Below are 20137 nucleotides of genomic sequence, written 5' to 3' on the forward strand. Positions count from 1 at the left end.
TTGAAAGAGCATTTGGGGTGGGGGTGGGGAGTAAATGTCGAAATTTCTGTTTCCCGAAGTCTTAATATAAAAATTTTCAGTCTATAAAATTTAAGATTATTTCATCACGTCCTTACCACCATTAGTTACCCTTGCTTTGTCACGTGCCCGTCCATCTGTATGTCCATCCATCCAGATTATTTTTCAATGGATCTGAAGCTGCAGATCTCTGCATGCTTCCATCTAAATACTTTAGCATATTCCTCACTAGTAAGGGTTCCATATTTGCTTTCTCTTGGCAGAAGATTGCATTCATGGAGTGGAGATGCACAGAACCTTTCCATGCTCCGTTTCATAGTTTTGTGGCGTGCTATAGAAAAGGGCATCTACCACTCTAGAAAGTTCTCCCCTCTCACTCATCACCGTCCCCAAATGACAAGCCCTGTTCTTCCTTTCTATTGTGAGTTAGATTGTTTAATTTAGAACTTACTTTAATTCACATCACACATCAAGGCTTCTTTGCTGCCATAGTATTTGGGAGGTTTATTTGTGGGCTTGGTGTATTCTTAATTCATCTCTATGTTATTGCTAAGTGGTGTCCCCAGGATTGGATATTGCCACTTGTTTTCTCAGTTTCCTATTGGCTAACTGGGCTGTTTGCAGGACTGCCAACTATGAACAAAGCTGCAGTGGTCATTATTAGGAACATACATAGGAATATAGCTATTCATGTGCTCATGAGTAAGTACTTAGAATTGCTGGCTCTCAAGGTGGTTTTAAAAAGAAACTGTCACTCTTTTTTCCCAGTGTGGTTGTTCTGTGCCCTGATTTTTATATTTTGGGTGTATAAAAAGTTGTAAACAATTTTTTCTGATTCTCATGTTGAAATAGTAAGAGAAGTTGGGGGTAGAAATTATATCACTCACATTTGAATGTGGTAGTTGGTATTTGAGGGGAGGGATGCTGTCTGTCACAAAACAGCTCCCCCAAGCAATTCCCCAAACATGAAATTTTAGAATTAGCTCTACCCTGTGAGAGGTTAGGCTCTAAGCATGCTAGTTTATAGCTAGAAGGAACAGCACAAGCCTGATTATGTTACATTTACCACCTGCTTTCGGTAAGTAAAGTAAGGCACATCACTGAGTAGCAAAGAACACTTGATGATGGAAGTGGAGGGGGCAGAAAGAAAACCCAGAGCAGACACAGGAGTCAGTTCCTGGTACCACAGAGTGAGAAAGCCTGTGCAGGGAAGGGCCCACTGTGGTCAGGAAAGCAGGCAACAGGATGGGAAGAACTCTACCTCACAGTTTACATAGCAGATTGGTATGTTTTGTAGGCATTTTAGCCTTTAAATGTCACAGTCTTCATCTTTCAGCCCAACTTTGTTAGTTTCATACTTGGGTGAATTTTTTCTACTGTGTATTATCCTCATCTTCTGTTCTATTAAACAATATCCACCTGTGAAATTATGGTCATATGTTTCCAATACCCATGTTCAGATACCCGTGTGTGATTTACCTAACCTTTCCTATGGGATTTCTAAGGGCTGGGAAATTTGGCTTCTACTGTATATCCTTATAATGTGCCCACATTGTAAATATGCAATAAAACCATAAAAAATACAAGGGCAGCAGATTTTCATATGTATTTCTTTGCCATGTTGTTTTTTGACAAGTTTGATTTCTGTAAATAAAGATTATTCATAAAATCTAGGGGGAATTTACTCGTTACTGGTCTCTACAATGTAATCTGATGAATTTTACATCTTTAACCACATTTTAATTATTTTTAAAGTAATTTTCTGACCAGTATTTTCTAAACATCTTTTATTAAAAGAACAGAAAATGTAGCTTCTTTAAAAGACAGAGGTTTCTCTCTCAACTCTAACAACCCAACCATCTTTCTGAGTGGCAAGAGATTCAGTGCTCTAGCTATCCTAGTAAAGACTTGATACTGTGTCCGTAAAGTTGATTCAAATCCCTGAAGGTAGGAGCTCTTGCCTGTGGTCTGTGTTCACAATAAAGAGAGAGACTGTGTAGCTCAGTACCAACCTTTTATATTCTGTCTGCCTTATCTTTAGAGTATTCTCAGACTTATCCAGCCCTACCAGTTACACACACACAACACACACACAGAGTTACATCCATGAATATATTAATTTTTTTATTGCTGAGGTAAGACACCATAACCAAGTCAACTTATAAAAAAAAAAAAAAAAAGACTTTATTTTGGGCTTACAGGCCGTTAGGATCCATGATGGCAGGTGACCAAACCTCAGCTCGAAGCTCACATCTTTTAACTATAAAAGGAGACAGAACATACTGGGAATGGCACCAGCTTTTTTTTTTTTTTTTTTTTTTAAGAAAAGCCCACCCCTAGTGTCCTCCAAGGCCACGCCTCCTATTCCTTCCCAAACGGTTCCACCAACTGGGGTCTAAGGAACTCGAACAAGTGAGCTATAGGGTGTTATTCAAACTACCATACTGGGAAGTCCTATATTAATGGTAGAACCAGGATAGGTTAGACTCTTTAGTTGGAGTGGGGAGCATCAAAAACAATCATTAAAACAATTATTGAAACATGGTTGCTTCTCTTCTACCCTATGGACTATGCAGGTTTTTATAGGATGACCTAGAAATCTCATTACAATTAGTAATGGTAAGTTCTGAATAGTGGTTCTGGCCATAGATAATAAATCATATACCACTCATTGCTGCTGTGTCTTAATAAGTTTATAAAGCTCATAAGCCATAGAGATCCCACTGGTATGGCTGAGATAGTAGCATAAGGTTCATAGTCACAACATAGACAGAGTTAGAAGCAGAACTAGAGTCCAAGGAAGTGACAAGCCTCAGTGTTCCCCAGATCAACTGGAGAGCTTGTGAAAATGCAGACTCAAATTCAGTGAATCTGGAATAAGATCTGGGGCTCTGTGTTTCTACCTTTATAAATACTTAAATATGTTGATTTTCATACCATCCCTTCCATGTGTTACTAATCGCCAAACCCAGGGCTTCCTGCATAAGAGCCAAGTATTTTACCACAGAGATACCCAGCAGCTCAATTGTCTTACCAGTTATGTTTTTGACTAAGAAAATACGGAGATTGTCCAGCGTGGTGGCACACGTGTTTAATCCTAGCACCCCGGAGACAGAGGCAGGCAGATCTCTGAGTTTGAGTCCAGCCTACTCTATACAGCAAATTCCAGGCCAGTTAGTGCTTGTAGGTGGCATTTTTGGGAAGCCTGTTACACATTTCTATGGATTTCAGATACCGTGTATATTTATTAGATTACCAGTATCTGGAAGATAATGCATTTTTTGACTCTTGAATCAGTGACGGTTGTATGCAACTAGAGAAAGTTTAAAAGCAAACTTTTAGTGTCTGTATAACATCCGTCCAGACACTAAAAGTTTGCTTTTAAACTTTCTCTAGCAAACTTTTAATTACTGTTTCTAAGCATATAGAGAAAAGAGAAATGTAAAGAAAGTAAACATTTCCTGCATCCCATCAATGCCAGGGTCATGCAGCTAACATTTTGTATATTTCCTTTGTGTTTTGCATAACGCATGCATACCCAGCTTAATCCCTATCAGTGTGGCCCTTACAGCTCACACTTCCCTTGATGAACATCTGTTCCCTGTGCAAGCCAATGACACACAGAGACCACTAGGAAACTTGGGAGTTTGACTCCTGTTCCTTCTTAGTAGTGTTCTGAGCTGTGCTGTAGTGAACAACGGCCATCATTTGCCCTTTTGATGGCATTTAATCTTGAGGGTTCAGAAGGTAGAAACATTGACGTTATCTAGATTCCTTGGCACGTGGCATTGTTCTCCAGCAGGATGGGCAAATTCAAGATCCCTTCAATAGTTCTGGCACCCAACGTGATTTTTTTCCCAGCACAAAGGGTTTTAATTTTTTAAAGTCTTTTCACATCTTAGACAAGAACAGTTGTGTTCACATGATTAACTGAAAACGAGGTACAGATTAGCAGCATCCACTGCCCCTCCCCATTATATTTTTTCTATATTTCTCTTCTAGAGCCCTAGCATTTTTCTTATTTGATTGAAGAAACTTTTTATAAAAGTGTTAATCCATCGTATTGGTAGCACGCATTCCCCCTAGTTGGTTGTTTAGTCTGTGTTTATGAATGAAGTTTAGTGACTTTAGCATTCACGTGTCTGTGGGACCTCTGTTAACTAACTACCTTTGGGGTTTTTTTGCATGGCTTTGATAACTTAGAAAATCCTGTAGCCTGTTTTGTTTTGGTTTAGATAGGATCCTACTTTGTAACCCAGTCTGGTTTGGCACTGACTTGTGAGCAGTTAGTAGGGAATGGTGAGCCAGGAAAGAGATACATAGCAGCTGGACTATTAAAGAGAGACCACACCCTACCTTGCAGCTGGGGGGCCACCTCATTGCCTTTATTATCGCCCTGGGCTAAGGACCATCTGGGCTGAGGGGGATGAGGTAATGGGAGAGGGGAGGAGGGACCTAAGGAAGGAAAACGGAAGATTAAAAGATTGGAGAGTTCAGGGTCCTATGAGAGACCAGTGCAGAGTCCACCAGCCGGTCGTCTACGCCTCTGGGCACTCCACCTCTCCCCACAGGGTGTTTTCTGCCCCAATAAATTCCTGTTTTCACCTTTTCTGAGACCTTACTTTGTATTCCTAGGTGTTCAACTTTTATTTAGCCTCTGCGTAGAGTGTGGTCACCTGGGCAGTCCATTGCACTATTGTAGCACAGGGTGGCCTTGAGCTAGAAGCCATCCTCAGTGCTGGGCTACAGGTCTATGCTCCAACGCCTGCATGCTTTCATCTCCTTATAAGGTTTCTTACTGTGCTCTGACACAGAAGGCCCCATCACTGACTGCTCCGCTGTGGAGAGTGATCCAGCCATGGACACCAGAGATTTTTATCTAACATTCAGGAGAGAATTTACTCTCTCTGAGACTGCAGTTAAGAAATTCCAAAAGGGCCGGGCGTGGTGGCGCATGCCTTTAACCCCAACACTCGGGAGGCAGAGGCAAGCGGATTTCTGAGTTCGAGGCCAGACTGGCCTACAGAGTGAGTTCCAGGCCAGCCAGAGCTACACAGAGAAACCCTGTCTCGAATAAAAAGAAGAAAAGAAAAGAAATAAAGAAATTCCAAGAGAAGCAGCTGGGGTCCCGGCTCATTTGCTTCGTGAACCTGGAGGCCCCCCTCCCCCCAACTTTTCTTCCTTCAGCTTTCCAACTCATGACACAGTAACAGAGTGTCAAGCCTAGAGTTCAGGGTGTTGAGAGGCCCTGCGCCATTACATTTTAGACGTATGCTACACACATCTAAAAGGGCCGTGGCAACCGGGCTGCTGACAAAGGGGGAGGAAGCCCTTTACACACAGTGGGTGATCTCTCTGCTCTCCCTGCTATCTGCTCTCCCTGGGAGCTCAAACACAGCTAATGCCAAAACCAGAATCTAAACTCTTATGGAACAGACTGAGTTAGCCTTTGAAGTCTTTCCTTTCAAGAGGGTGGAGTTTGCGATAGGAAGCCCTTTGCGATAGGAAGCCCTTTGCTCCGGCGGCGGCAGCGGGTGTAGGTGGCGTGAGTCAGGTGGGGTGGGATGCCCATGACCTGCTGCTTCTTTTGTTTCCAGTTTGGATTTCCAACTTTCTGTGGGGTTCTCTCATCTCGCTTCCTGTTTTTCTCAAAAGCTTGTGCGTATAAATATCTTTTTTCCCTGCAGGTGTCTGTAACTTCTTTATTCCTCTGGGCAGGCTCTGCCTTTCATGTGGGTCCTGGGACGCCCTCTCTTCTCCAGTGATGTAGTAACAAAAGATTCCCCTAGCTGGGACTTCTGTGTGAACTGGAACGAGACCTATTTACTTAGAACAGGGACATGGGTCTTTAAAAATAACAGTTTGTTTTTAAAACTAGTTACAGCTTTTTGTTTTGAAATCTACAGTTGTTGGGGCTGTCGAGAGGTTAAAAGCACTTGCTGTTCTTAAGTTCTCAGCACCCATGTTAGATCACAACCGTCTAGAACACCAGCTCCCGGGAATTTGACCTTCTGAGCTCTGTAAGTCACTAAATGTACCTCTACACCCACTCCCCCCACACACTTACCCTGCACACCCCACCCACACATACACACACCTTCCCCATTCCAGTTATACATGATGACATTTGAGGAATGGGGAAGGTGTATGTATGTGTTTAATTGCTGTGTTCTGGAGGTGGATTCTCCACACGTTTTCTCATAGGAGGAGAGCTAAGAGGGACTTCAGCTATGTTGGATGCTGAGTATGTAGATTGGGACAGGTAGAAAGTGATGTGGCTTAAGATTTCAACTGTAAGTTTGTTCAGGAAAAGCTTTTTGTTGATCTTAAATACTCTCCACCCCAGGCTTGAAATATTGTCCATGAGATTCTCACCCAGAAAGGGATTTGCCCAAATCGCCAAGATTCCTTTCTCCCTTATTCACTTTAACTTTGCTAATGTTTGAACTCATTCTCCATTATGTCCGTGCTTTGGAGACTTTGCAAGAAGAACTGTGCATGCATATATGTGTGACAGTGGGTACACATGGGCTGCCTTTCACCGGTGGATTAAAAGAAATCCTCTCCTGCCTGGATCTCTTGGCCAACTTGGTATTCATTCACCTTGCCGAGTTTTCTTTTGCTTTTATCTTTTTAAAAATATTTTAATATTTTTATTAGGTATTTTCCTCATTTACATTTCCAATGCTATCCCAAAAGTTCCCCATACCCTCCCCCCCACTCCCCTACCCACCCATTCCCACTTTTTGGCCCTGGCATTCCCCTGTACTGGGGCATATAAAGTTTGCAAGTCCAATGGGCCTCTCTTTCCAGTGATGGCCGACTAAGCCATCTTTTGATACATATGCAGCTAGAGACAAGAGCTCCGGGGTAATGGTTAGTTCATAATGTTGTTCCACCTATAGGGTTGCAGATCCCTTTAGCTCCTTGGATACTTTCTCTAGCTCCTCCATTGGGGGCCCTGTGATCCATCCAATAGCTGACTGTGAGCATCCACTTCTGTGTTTGCTAGGCCCCAGACAAGTTTCTAGACAGATACCAGGTACCAAAGTTAAATCAAGATCAGGTTAATGATCTAAACAGTTCTATATCCCCTAAAGAAATAGAAGCAGTCATTAATAGTCTCCCAACCAAAAGAAGCCCAGGACCAGATGGGTTTAGTGCAGAGTTCTATCAGACCTTCAAAGAAGATCTAATCCCAGTTCTTCACAAACTATTCCACAAAATAGAAACAGAAGGTACTCTACCCAACTCATTCTATGAAGCCACAATTAATCTGATACCTAAATCACAAAAAGACCCCACAAAGATAGAGAACTTCAGACCAATTTCCCTTATGCATATTGATGCAAAAATCCTCAATAAAGTTCTTGCTAACCGAAACCAAGAACACATCAAAACAATCATTCATCCTGACCAAGTAGGTTTCATCCCAGGGATGCAGGGATGGTTCAATATACAGAAATCCATCAACGTAATCCAGTACATAAACAAACTCAAAGACAAAAACCACATGATCATCTCATTAGATGCTGAGAAAGCATTTGACAAAATCCAACACCCATTCATGATAAAAGTCTTGGAAAGATCAGGAATTCAAGGCCCATACCTAAACATGATAAAAGCAATCTACAGCAAACCAGTAGCCAACATCAAAGTAAATGGTGAGAAGCTGGAAGAAATCCCACTAAAATCAGGGACTAGACAAGGCTGTCCATTCTCTCCCTACCTATTCAACATTGTACTTGAAGTCCTAGCCAGAGCAATTCGACAACAAAAGGAGATGAAGGGGATACAAATTGGAAAGGAAGAAGTCAAAATATCACTTTTTGCAGATGATATGATAGTATATATAAGTGACCCTAAAAATTCCACCAGAGAACTTCTTTTGCTTTTCTTACCAGTTATAGGTGAGAACGGCATTGGATAGAAAAGTTGCTTGTCTGTAAGTATTCTCCCAGGTCTCATGGGGAAACTAAGGACTAAAATATGTCATTCAACATATTTAGTTGTAAGGAAAACTATGAGTTCAATTCACAGAGAGAATAAAACTGCAGGTAGGAGCCTTTATCTTTCAGACGCGTCATTCTTCTTCAGCGTGACATAGGTGTTCAAAATGAGGCGTCACAGCCTGACTCTATGTGGCCTTTTGTGTACCAGGTGGTGTGGTGGTCATCCGACTTCTCTCTTTTGTTCCTGACTTTGACAGTCTCTTTCCCACAAAGAGTTTCTATAGCAACATTAAGTCAAAGGGTGCTGTTCTTTGGATGTGAGCCCAGTACTTTTCCATCTCAGAATGAATCCAGAAACATCACTATTGCCTTACCAGTAGGTTTAGCACATAATTTATCATCGAAATGGAGTCTTTTGATCATGGCAGGAGTAATTATGACAGAACAGGTGTAAACCAGGGTCATCTGAGCAAACCAGGACCTGGTGGCACTTACTCAAGAGGCCCTGTGGGAACCAGCCAGAAGCCTCTCAGTCCTATCTCTGTCTCCTTCTCTGGCCTCACTTAGCTCACAAGCTATTGGATGCTTTTCAAGAATAAAGACATGCCCCAGCTGCCTGGGCTCTTCTTTCGCTAAAATTCAGAATACCTTGTTCTTTCTACTTAATCCAAGACTCTACTCAAATCTTACCTACTAGACTTCTTCTGATGCTCCTAAAACAGTGCCTTCTTCCCCTGTTCACTCCTCCCTAGCCCTGTCTGTGTGCTCCTTTTTAGTTCTCAATGCACGATGGTGCTGTCTGTCTGTTTATCATCTATCTGTCCATCCACCTGTCACCTATTCTGTTTGTATGTTTGGCTATCCAATTGGTTGTCTCCTCCCCACCCCCACCCCAGAGGGCAAACCATCGTAAATTGACCTTGTCCTGTTTTTGCTTTGTGCTTAATGTCTAGGATGGTGTTTGACACTAGCAGACTCATATTTAGTCCTCCAGGATGAACAAAGACACACATGAGCACATGTAAGGCGGAATAAACTCCTGATGAGGAGGCAGCAAATAAAACTATCATAATAAACTATTCTGGGTTATTTATATTTGGGTCTATGTAACATGTCTTTGTAAATTAGAAAGAAAACAATATTAATTATACAAACACCTGGAACTGTTTATGAAGGAAAAAGGAGCCTATTCTTGGTGTAGACCGTGTAAGAAAGAAACAGCGTACGGACTGCATGTCCATAGATAGAGCTGAAAAGATCTGCACAGGACTTCAAACACCAACGCTCTCTCTCCTCTCTCTCTCTCTCTCTCTCTCTCTCTCTCTCTCTCTCTCTCTCTCTCTCTCTCTCTTTAAGAACCTGCTATTTAACACTCTACCAAGTTCAGCCACAGCTTACGACTCCCCATAGAGGATATTTCACTGAGATTCAGCTTACATAAAACCAGCCATTTCCCAGAGGGATGAACAGAGAAGGTAGAGTAACTTCTGTCAGATCGCCTATAAACTTCAAAGGCAGGAGAATGCCTGCAAGGTTCTCTCTTCGTTTTGGCTTCTTTTTCTCTCTTTCTGATGTTGATAGGGAGTATAAATAAACTGTAACTCGGAGGCTTTTTACAAACACTTTAATATGAATAAAACCAACCTGAGCAGCGTGTAGCAATTTCTTTAGCTCCAATGTATTTCTTACGAACTATTCCCTAAATATGTGGTGGGGTTCGTGACAAGCTATGTAACTAAGCATTATTCTAGATCGATGGTTCTCAACCTGTGGGTTATGGCCCCTTTGGGGTCAAATGACCCTTTCACAGGGGTCACCTAAAACGATAGGAGAACACGGATATTTACATTATGATTCATAACAGTAGCAAAATTCCAGTTATGAAGTTGCAATGAAAATAATTTTATGGTTGTGGGTCACCACAACATACACAACTGTATTAGGGGTCACGGCATTAGGAAGGCTGCTCTAGAGGAAGAGTATAGAAAATAGATATTGATGCTGTGATCTGAGTCACATGGTTTCTGTCGACTGTTAATTACTGGGAGGTAGAGTCCAGAAAAGAAAAAAAAGGAAAAATATAATTATTCAAGTCTTTTTCAAGTCTTAAGATCAGGAATCTGAGTAATAATTAGAAAGAATCCATTTTAATGGATGCATGCTGTTTGCCTTAATGTTCGTGTCCACCAAAGCACAGAACCTTTTTTTTTTTTTTTTCCTTTTTTTCATTCAGCACCCTGGATCTGCTCCATCTAATTAAGAGAAAGGTCATCCACACACAAAATATGTTGCTGACCGGCTGGATTAATCTTTTAACAAAGTCCTACTTCTAATTCGCCTTGCCCTTAAGCCTTAGGTTTAACTAGCCTTCCAGCCCCGTGCTCTCCTTTTCGCCATCTCTCCCTCCTTTCTGTCTAACTGACCGCCATTTCCAGAAGTCCCTCTCTGTCCTGCAAACCTTTGCACACAGTCTTCCATCCTAAGTGAAGCTTTGTGAATGGAGCAGCTGACTTAGCCTGCGCTCTTTGCAGCTTGCTGCCCCAAATTCCTTTCTACTCGTGAGGGCCTTTATGCAACTTGTGAGCCGTGCAGCGCGGGTTAACTTAGGGTGAAAGTGTGCTGTTTGTATGCAGGTTGATGTTTGCCGTTCTGGTTGGCAAGATGGATAAGGACTTAAGCAATACCTGCTGTGCATTTAGTTAAAGCCATGGGCATTCTGAATCTCTGTCGTTAGGGCTGAAAGCTGGTTGTAGTTGAATTGCTTTGCTTTACCCAGCCCGGTTACATACTGGCTCAGTAGAAGAAACTATCTTTAATGTTTAGAAGTGGTTATTTCTCCGTGAACTCCTCAGCCCCGCCCCAAACTGAAACCACTCAGAACAGGTTCTACACTGTCCAGGATCTTGGCGCCTGCTGACCAGAGCTAGCTCACTCCGGCTGCTGCCGTCACGGTTTTAGATGAAGTCTGTTCAGTCTAGCAACAGGGATCTTGGTGTGTTTCCCAGCTCATCAGAGCGGCAGGCAGATGCTGAAAAGCAGAAGCGCCGGTCCAAGGGTGTACAGTATGCAGAGCAGCCAGGGAAAGAAGAGCAATTGCTGACACCCACGTACGTGTGCGTGTGCACGCATTCGCCCACATTTCAACTCAACAATGTTTTCATAAGCCTTAGCATGAGAAATCAATGGCACTGCTTACGCAGCCCCCGCCTTGTCAGCCCGGGGTCTAACGTGCTTTTACTCAGAGCTAAGGGGGGCTACACAGGGAGTGGGTGCCTTTGGCTCCGTTTAAGGCTCCGTCCTCGGGTTTATCTTTCATCCCAGGGCTCTCCAGTGGTTTCATCAGATTTGGAGTTAGTGTCTCTGATGTGTTTGCCTCTGACCTCTGACCTAAACTTCAGTGGTGTTATTTTCAGCTGTTCTTTGACAGGGCTCCAACAGCTGCTGCTTAATACCACAGACAACTTCTGACAGGGGCAGAGCTTCTAGCAATAGGATTAATCTGTGAGCCTCACTCTGATTTGAAGCTAGTTGAAAAATTTTTTTTCTCCAGGTAGAAATGGGGATTTACAAAGAAAGAGAGGTGGGGGGAGCCAGAACAGTCTAGGAGGCTACACAAAGCAGAGCCAAAAACAAACAAAAAAGAAACAAAATGTTCACTACAAAGAAAACACATCTCTTACAGTTAACAAGCAGCATGGAAGGGTTGAACTTTCTCACAGCTGTTTGCTGGTTGAATTTGAAAATGCTGTTCAGAAAACAGTCACAGAGAAATCCCGGGAAGATGTGTAGTTCTTGATAAATCCTGGGTGAGTTGTTTTAAAAATACCCCCCAAGAAGCTCTGAGAAAATGGGATCATTCCACAGACTTCATCTGGCAAATCCTATTCAGTTTTAGAAAAACGGATGTTATTTTGAGCAGTTTTGTGACTTAACTCCTCAAACAAATACCAGAACTAGAGAGAGAGAGAGAGAGAGAGAGAGAGAGAGAGAGAGAGAGAGAGAGAGAGAGAGAGAGAAGAGTCATTTTTAGTAGTTTTCTTTGCACGAAGAAGACTTGAAAAGACTGGTATCCAGGTCAGTGACTTTCTGGTTGCAAAGTCCATAGCTACAACTGTTTAGTTTCGATGGCAAAACTAATTTGGGTTGTCAGGATGTAGGTTTTTTTCCATTAGCTATCAGACATCAGCTGATAGGCAAAGAGCTCAAAGCTGTCCCTCGAGTTTCAGATAATGGTTCAAATAACTGGCACTTTCTGTTACCATACTGGGGGGTGGTGCTCTGTCTCTGTGTCTCTCTCTCTCCATCTCCCTCCCTCTCCCTTTTCCCTTCTCTCCCTCTCCCTCTCTCTCTCTCTCTGCGAGTGTAGCTCTCTCTCCCTTTCCCCCCCTCCCTCTCGATAAGCTCAATGGGGCTGTCTATTTTTAACTTCCTGTTCTTTCCTTTTGGCCAGGCAATCAGTGTGAACAGAGGCGCGTTCCCTGAAAGAGTCCCGGTAGCCTCGTGGAAGCCTTCTGACATGACCAGCAGACAGCATCACTACCAAGGCTGCTTGGGGGTTTAAGCCCTGCTTCTAAAGTGCCATGTCCTGCAAAGAAAGTCCCCATGTGGGTGCTTCCACCACCACTGTCAGCTCTGTAGCAGTGCACGCTGGGGACTCCAAGATCGTGATAGCCGTTGTCAAGGTAAACTCACAGCTTTCTTTCCTCTGTGTGGCTGGGGGGCTCTTGGTGGAGTGGCTGAGAGTGCGGGAGGATAATGCACTGCAGAGCAGATGGCAGATAACAAGTGATCTTCGCCACTTAAATCAGCGACAGAGGACTGCTAAGTTCCAACAAGTTGGCAGCTGTTTTTCAGCTTAAAAAGCTGTCTACAGCACCTTCCAACAAACTTTACTGTGTACTTTCAGTTTGGTCCTTAAGGCAAGGCACATGTGATGAGGGTTGAGGAATTCCAGGAGAATTCCAGGAGAGTCGGGTGCCTGAGATTTCTGAGTGGATGTGATGGAGAATGGGGGAGGCAGATCAGAGTGGGACACTGTCCTGAGCTTGAGAGAACTGGACGCACCAGAAGCCTTCCAGAACCGGTTTTCACTGGTAATGGCAACACTAAATACTTCTCCCACTGTAGGGGGATGGAGACTGCCACAGACTATGTATTAAACTGCCTCTCCCCCTCGAGAACAGGAAAGTGCAGTGACTCGGGCCTTAACTGTGTGTTTTATGTCTAATTGTTTGCAAAGATGGCCACACATTATTTTGGGTTGTACGAGGCTCCCATGATTTTTTTTTTCTTCTGACTGAAATCATCATGAAAGATCCTCTGGAATACAAGCTTGCTCTTTAGACGATATGCCACCCAAAGAATTCAGGTTTAATGAAAGCAAACCTGGTAAAACAAATGACAAACAAACAAATACCTGGCTACAAGGCCTATTGGATTTACTTGCTGCAAAATTGTATAGTAGCATGAAGCTGTGTAGGAGGAAAGCAAGCTTGACATTGAGCAAAGCAATTCTCCTGAAGAAGCATAGAATGCAGGGTCCTGCTCAAGGCCTTAGCTGGGTGGGGTGGGGGTGGGGGTGGGGGGTCCTCAGTACTGGGAGACTTCTGCACAACAAACAGGACTTCAGCTCCACTCCCCATCCTGTCCTCAGCAGAGGTGTGAGTGGGAATGACAAGGACCATGGCTTCCCCAGTGCAATAAGGTTACTCGCACACGATTTAAAGATGCTTTGGGCAACATGTAGATTCCAGCAGGGATGGAAGAGAAGCAAATCTAGGACTTTGTGTTTTTCAGTGAACATTACTTTTTCTCAAACTTAAAACATTCATAGAGTAGACGGAGTCACAATACTTAGACAATAACCTATGAGGTAGTCAGACGTACAACGAACATACAAACTTTAACAACTCTACAGAAAAGTCTTTTAAGCTGGATTCTGTTTCTCAGAAAGACCACTCACGGTCCCCTCTCCAGCTCCCTTACCCCACTGCTGTCTCCAAAGAAAAGGCACTCAGCCTCTTCAGAGAGCAAAGTTTGTATTGATGGACAGGAAAAGCCCAGGTCTGGTCCATAGTGACGTTCCACCCCGCTCTACCTCTGTGAAGTGTCCCTCTCTGTCTAGAGATGTTTTGTGTGAATTCTTCCGGTGATGGTGAAGAACAGATCACTATCTAACGCACACATTTGTCATTTGGGAGTTTAAAGAATTCAAACCTGCTCTCCATGAGAAAACGTGTTCTAGGGATAAAAGAAGGACCCGGCACAGGTTTGCATCAGACCTGTTGCATTTCAACACGTCAGACCATCCCCGTGGAAGGAGAAAGTGTTCATAGTGTAACTGGAAATTAAAATTATAAGGTGGGAAAAGGAGAAGGGGGAGAGAGAATAAAAGTTCACTTCACATTTTGTTTTTAGTGTGGCAAATGGGTACGACTCCAACTGGCTGAATCGCAGCCCAATCTCCTTGAAATTGGGAGCAGTCAAGATGAAACCAAAAAACTGCTTCACGATCATGAGCTGCTCCTGGCCAAGCTTAAGGTAAGAGCCTCTGAGTCGAAGCAAAGTCAATGCTCCAAAGTAAGGTGAGACCGGTTCTCTCCTTCCTCTGGTCCCGCTGCTCTGACTTGCTTTGGCCATTTTAATCCAATGCTGTTAGCGAATAGAAAAACCACTGCTGTCATGCGCAAGCATCAGCCTACGAAAGAAATATCAAGGATGGGACAAACAGCTCAGTTGGTTTGAGTGCTTGCCTTGCAAACATGATGACCTCTGTTGGATCCCTAGAGTCCATGGGAAACAGGCAGGCAGGCCAGGCACAGTAGCACAGGAAATGGAAGGATCCCTGAAGTCGGCTGAACGGCTGGCCCAGCCTAATTGGTGAGCTACCTACCAGTGAGAGATGCCATCTCAAATGATGTGGCTGTACTCTTCAGGATGTTACCCAAGTTGTTTTCTGGCCTCCACAAGAACACACACAAAGGCAGGCAGACACACGGACGTGCATGCATGCCCAATAAAATACAAAACAAGTTGCATTTTTAAAGTTGTCCTACATGCAGTAGAAAATACAGAGGCACAATATTTCACCGTCTTTTCAGTAGGAGAACCTCTCCACTGGCCATCTCGGTGGAAAGAAACTCCACTACCTTTTCATTCCACACATTAAGCTACCAACACACAACATCAGCTCTAACTTTTCTGTTGCTAAAGCAACCTTCTGATGAGAATAATTCAGACAAATCATTTACAAAATATCTGATTTTATGCTTAGTATTAAGAGTTATTGAAACCAGATGACATTATTAGTAAAATTAGACCCAACAAATTGTAGTTAGTTAAGAATGTAAAGTTAACACTGATTGGGGATGCCGCGTAAGAACAAAGCCAGCTACATCATTTGTGAGATTCCGAGCAAGGTAAAAATGTGCAGACCCTTGTTCTAAAAGCTGTCATAGTGCATTTCATTCTGTGTTTAATATCTGTCTGCTTTGGGTACTAGCGTACAGGACACATGGGTGAGTGCAGGCCATGAATGTGGGGTATCACTTAATTCACACAGTGAACTCTACAGGGAGCCAACTGGGGAGGGGGGAGAGAGAGAGAGAGAAAATGGCTTTCTGTACCATGAGATTTCAGATCCCAGCATTTGGTTCATGGTCTGTGGGATTCACTTAGAGAACATAGCTGAAAGAAATGTCCTTAACCTTTCAGACAATGACAGGTGGAGTGTGAAATCCCATGTTGCCTTCCTCTGAGCAGGGTAGAAGGATGCAGCTAGTTCTCTGTGTCGTGAGCTGCACATGCAAGCAAATACACATCTTTGTTAAGATCAAAGAGGCTTGATGAAGATACAGAGTCCTAAAATGGTCAGGATGCTCTGTGATGTTAGACTTAAATAGTACTGGCTTCTCTGTGTTTCTAGACTGAAACACATGGTTTATTTCTAACTCAGAGTCAGGTCTAAACTGCATCTAGTTTATAGACTGTGGGAAAAGTAATTAATTGGGTAAAACTGACTGAGAGGATGATAGATGAACCAATATCGAAGAAGACAGCCTCTAGAACCTGATACTTACTCCCTTGTGTGACAACTCCTTACTCTGGTGTCTGATCTGAGCTGTCATTCGAGGGAGCAGGCCCTGGTCATCATGAAGTCTTGCATGTATTGACAAGAAATAACACCAAAACAAAACACCATTATAATGTGAAAGAACACTGGACCAGGAATCAAAAGACCTTTGTGTGGCTTTAGTTGTGTCATAAACTAACATAACTTGACAAATAATTCAAAGTTTTCCTGTTACAAAAAAGCTTCAATACATTCTTGAACCTACTGTTCTATGAATCACAGAAACCCAATACTGTTCCCCATTCCACAGTCCATGGGTCTCCATCTCCTTTCTATGCACCTGCCAACATTTGTGGGAGGTAGTCTGGACCTAAAGCTACATTCCTTTCTCAGTTCCCACTAAGCCATGCTGCCTGGTACTTTCCAGTTCACTGATGAATCATCAATGGTGGCTCGTAGCAGATTGGGCCTCTGGGGTCTATGGTTTTTCATCTCTCATATCTTTGAGAAAACACTACAAGATATACTTCCTTAGATGGACCAATGCTCTTACTTGATATCTGAAAGCACCCTGGATCTCAGCTGGAAATAGGGGTTCCATTTAACAGGTTCTGTCTGCCTTTCGGGGCATTTGGGGGCTCTAGATTCTAAATATCTGGTTCTTTTGGGCCAGACTCCAGGCTGTGAATGAGCCACTTAAGTCTTCTGAACGTCAAGCTTTTTATCTGCATAAGGAGAGGGGAGATCAGAGATGAGTATCTGTTGGATTTTTATCACTATGTGCCATGAAATCTGGAGTCATTTCGACCTCACTGCAAATGGGTCTAAAATGTAAGCTCTCAGATGAAAACCCATTTTGGCTTTACCTGTGGTTCTAGTCATAGGCTCTGAATAGCCATCTCTCATACCGTCCCTTTCCCATCTGTTTGCTAGGAACCTAGCCATCTCAGCCCCCTGAGTTGTTTAATTATCAGGCCCTTCTTTCAAACTACACTGCTATTTAAATTTTTGTTTAATGCTTTTTAAAAAGAGAGAAGGGAAATTGTCAAGGAGTTTGGATTCTATTTCAGATTTGCCAACTTAAAAATAATGGGAATTGAGTCTCTCAAATGGATCCCAACTAATTGACTACTTATTATGCCAGCAAGGCCATCAGCACTTAACCTGTGGCAGAAAATTGTTGGTATCAAGCTAATTGTAATATGAGGTTTTCAAAGGAAAAGGAAGTTAGTAGTTCAAGAAGCCAATCATATTTAATATTTGGCGTCATTCTAGTCCTTTCTCAGTGTATAGGACCTGGCAGTATGTTCCAATTACAGAGAAAAGGATTCTGGGAGGGGTTCTGGGAGGCTGTAGGAGTCAAGAGGGAAGCCCTTTCTGGTCGATCATAACACTCACCCTCTCCAGTGAGGGTATATATTTGAAAAATTAGGGTAATAACAGTTACCTTTACACTTCCAAAAAAAAGATCTGGGAAGACAAATGTAATGCTGTATGGAAGTGTGTGCTGCCTTTAAGAGGGAAAATGGCATAATAATTATGCTAATGATGAATATATCAGACTAATGTGAACATTTACTAGAAAAGCTATTTTGTGCCTTCCATTAAAAATTATCTCAAACCCTCACAGGGAAGAATAAGGGGATAATGTTGGGAACACATGATTTTCCATAGTGTTTTTAATGCTTCGGATGTCTTTGCCCAGAGGGATTTCATTTTGCCTTCAGCTATATACTCAAACACTCCCCTGTTTCCAGTGAAGGAAACAGTCAAGTGGAAAAGGTTTAAGTCCCAGGGCTTCGAGATTCCTACACTGCACTGAATTATTTCCAACGAGAAAGAAGGCATCCAAGAAGGAAAAGAGGTAAAGACCTGCCTGGGGCTACTTTTGACTTTGTTCCCCCACGTAGACCCAGAGTGGTCGACGGCAGAAACAAAGGGGTGGAGGGTCCTTTGGGATGTTGCTTAGGATGCTGCCATCCTCAGCATCTAAGTGTCCAAAGGAATGCTATGGTGTCAAGTGACTCTTGGGCACCAGCTCCTTATTAAGAGTGTTGGACACTTCGGAGAGATTACAAACCACCACCCACTGTACCTCTTATTTGACTCTCAGAAGTCTAGTGTTTTCCTGCTTCAGATGAGATCTCTGGCCCAGTGTGGCTAATATTTATCCTATTTCTGATTGCTGATCTAGAAACAGACATGCTGTGAATACAGCATATGAATAGTAAAGCCAAAATCCTCATATTAAAATCTGCCTTGAACAAGGGATAGTGTGAATTACTGCAATTAAGCTATAGAATTTGCTCAGGATACATTTAAAAGTGTTTTATTGCACCAAAATATAAACAATATAAAGTTTACCATCTTAACCACTTATATGAGTACAATTCAGTAGCACTGAATACATGCAGAGTATACAAATATCAGCTGTGTATTTTTCAAAAGTCATACCAAACAGAAACTCTGTATCTCCTAAGAAATAATTATTGTCTTTGCTTGCAGTGTAGTCTATTTTTCCTGTCTATGAATTTGCCTGTTCTAGACACCAAATATAAATGGAATACTGTCTTTAACTTTTTTGCTTGGCTTTTTTCTTCTCACATGATATTTGCATGTATTTTGAACAAGAATTTCACTTCTTCTTGAATAATGAATAACAATGAATGAATGAATGAATGACACCAGTACATTGTAATAGTTGCATATCCCTTATCTGAAATGCTTGGACCAGAAATGTTCCAGCTTTTCAATTCTTAGGATTTTTGGATTATTTGTATATGTGCAATGAGATATCTTGAGTATTGAACCCAAGTATGTATATAAAATTCATATATTTCAGATATACCTTATACATGTAGAATAAAGGTGATTGGGTGTATCTTCCAGTATGCCTGCATTTAGACTATGGCCTATGGTATGAGTCCAGGGATGGAATTTTCCAACTGTTATCTCATGGCTGTGCTCAAAAGTTTTTAATTGAGGGCTGGAGGGATGGCTCAATGGTTAAGAGCACTGACTGCTCATCCAGAGATCCTGAGTTCAATTCCCAGAAACCACACATGGTAGTTCACAACCATCGGTAATAGGGTCTGATGCCCTCTTCTGGTATGTCTGAAGACAGTGACAGTATACTCATATACATTAAGTAAATAATAAATAATAAATCTTTTTTAAAAAGTTTTCAATTATGGAGTAGTATTTGGACTGGTTCGTTTTATTGTTAACTTGACACAAACTAAACTCATCTGGAAAGAGAGAACTTTAATTGAGAAAACTACCTTTCAGATTGGCCTGTCAGCAAGTCTATGGGTGATTTACTTGATTAATGATTGATTTGGGGTAGCCTAGCTTGTGGGTGGTACCATCCCTGGGACACGGTCCTTGGTTGAATAAGAAAGCAGGGTGAGCAAGCCATGAGGAGCCAGTTGATAAGCAATGTCCCTCTGTGGCCTCTCAGTAAGTTCCTACCTCCAGACTCCTGCCTTAACTACTTGCCATGACTTCCCTCCATGATGGATAGTAAGCTAGGTATACCCTTCCTCCCCAAAGCTGGTCATGGTGTTTATCATAGTGACAGAAAGGAATCTAGGAGTGTGTGTGTGTGTGTGTGTTTATGTGCATATGTGTGCAAGTATATAAACATATGTGATCTATGCTTGTGGAAACAGAGTTTGTCATTAGGCTTCTTCCTCCATTACTCTCCATGTTAGTTTTTGAGACAGGGTCTCTCACTGACCCTGTAGCTCATTGATTTGGCTAGGCTAGCTGGCCAATGAGTTCACGGACCCACCTGTGTCTACTTCCCAGCACCAGAGTTATAGACACAAGTCACTCTGCCTTGCTTTTACATGAGTACTGGAACTTTGAACTCATGTCTTAATCCTTGCTCAGCAGGTACTTTACCAACTGAACTCTTTCTCCAATCCCAAATTTTGAAGTACTTTTGATTTCAGAGTTTAGGATGAGGGATGTTCAACTTGTAAGACATAATTGGACTGTTTCCTTTCTGTATTTTGTAAATTGTGCTGCAATCAACACTGATACTAGTGCTTGCTTGGAACTTGTAACTCTAGTTCTTTCTGGCTGATGTGTA

The 20137-nt window shown here is 42.5% G+C and overlaps 1 protein-coding gene across 2 annotated transcripts in view; it reads left to right on the forward strand.

Moving 5' to 3' along the window:
• Positions 1-12146: 12146 nt before the first annotated feature.
• Ccdc141 (coiled-coil domain containing 141) overlaps positions 12147-20137 on the forward strand; it is a 172184-nt gene continuing 164193 nt past the window's right edge. For both annotated transcript variants that reach the window (XM_085834745.1, XM_029474525.2), the window contains exons 1-3: positions 12147-12202; positions 12421-12652; positions 14388-14510. In XM_085834745.1, the coding sequence (XP_085690871.1) occupies positions 12551-12652; positions 14388-14510 (225 nt within the window). In that variant the 5' untranslated portion in view covers positions 12147-12202; positions 12421-12550. The remainder of the gene's footprint in view (positions 12203-12420; positions 12653-14387; positions 14511-20137) is intronic.

Source organism: Mus caroli, unplaced genomic scaffold (assembly GCF_978045245.1).
Source record: "Mus caroli unplaced genomic scaffold, Mus_caroli_1 scaffold_2, whole genome shotgun sequence".
NCBI classification, from domain to species: domain Eukaryota; kingdom Metazoa; phylum Chordata; class Mammalia; order Rodentia; family Muridae; genus Mus; species Mus caroli.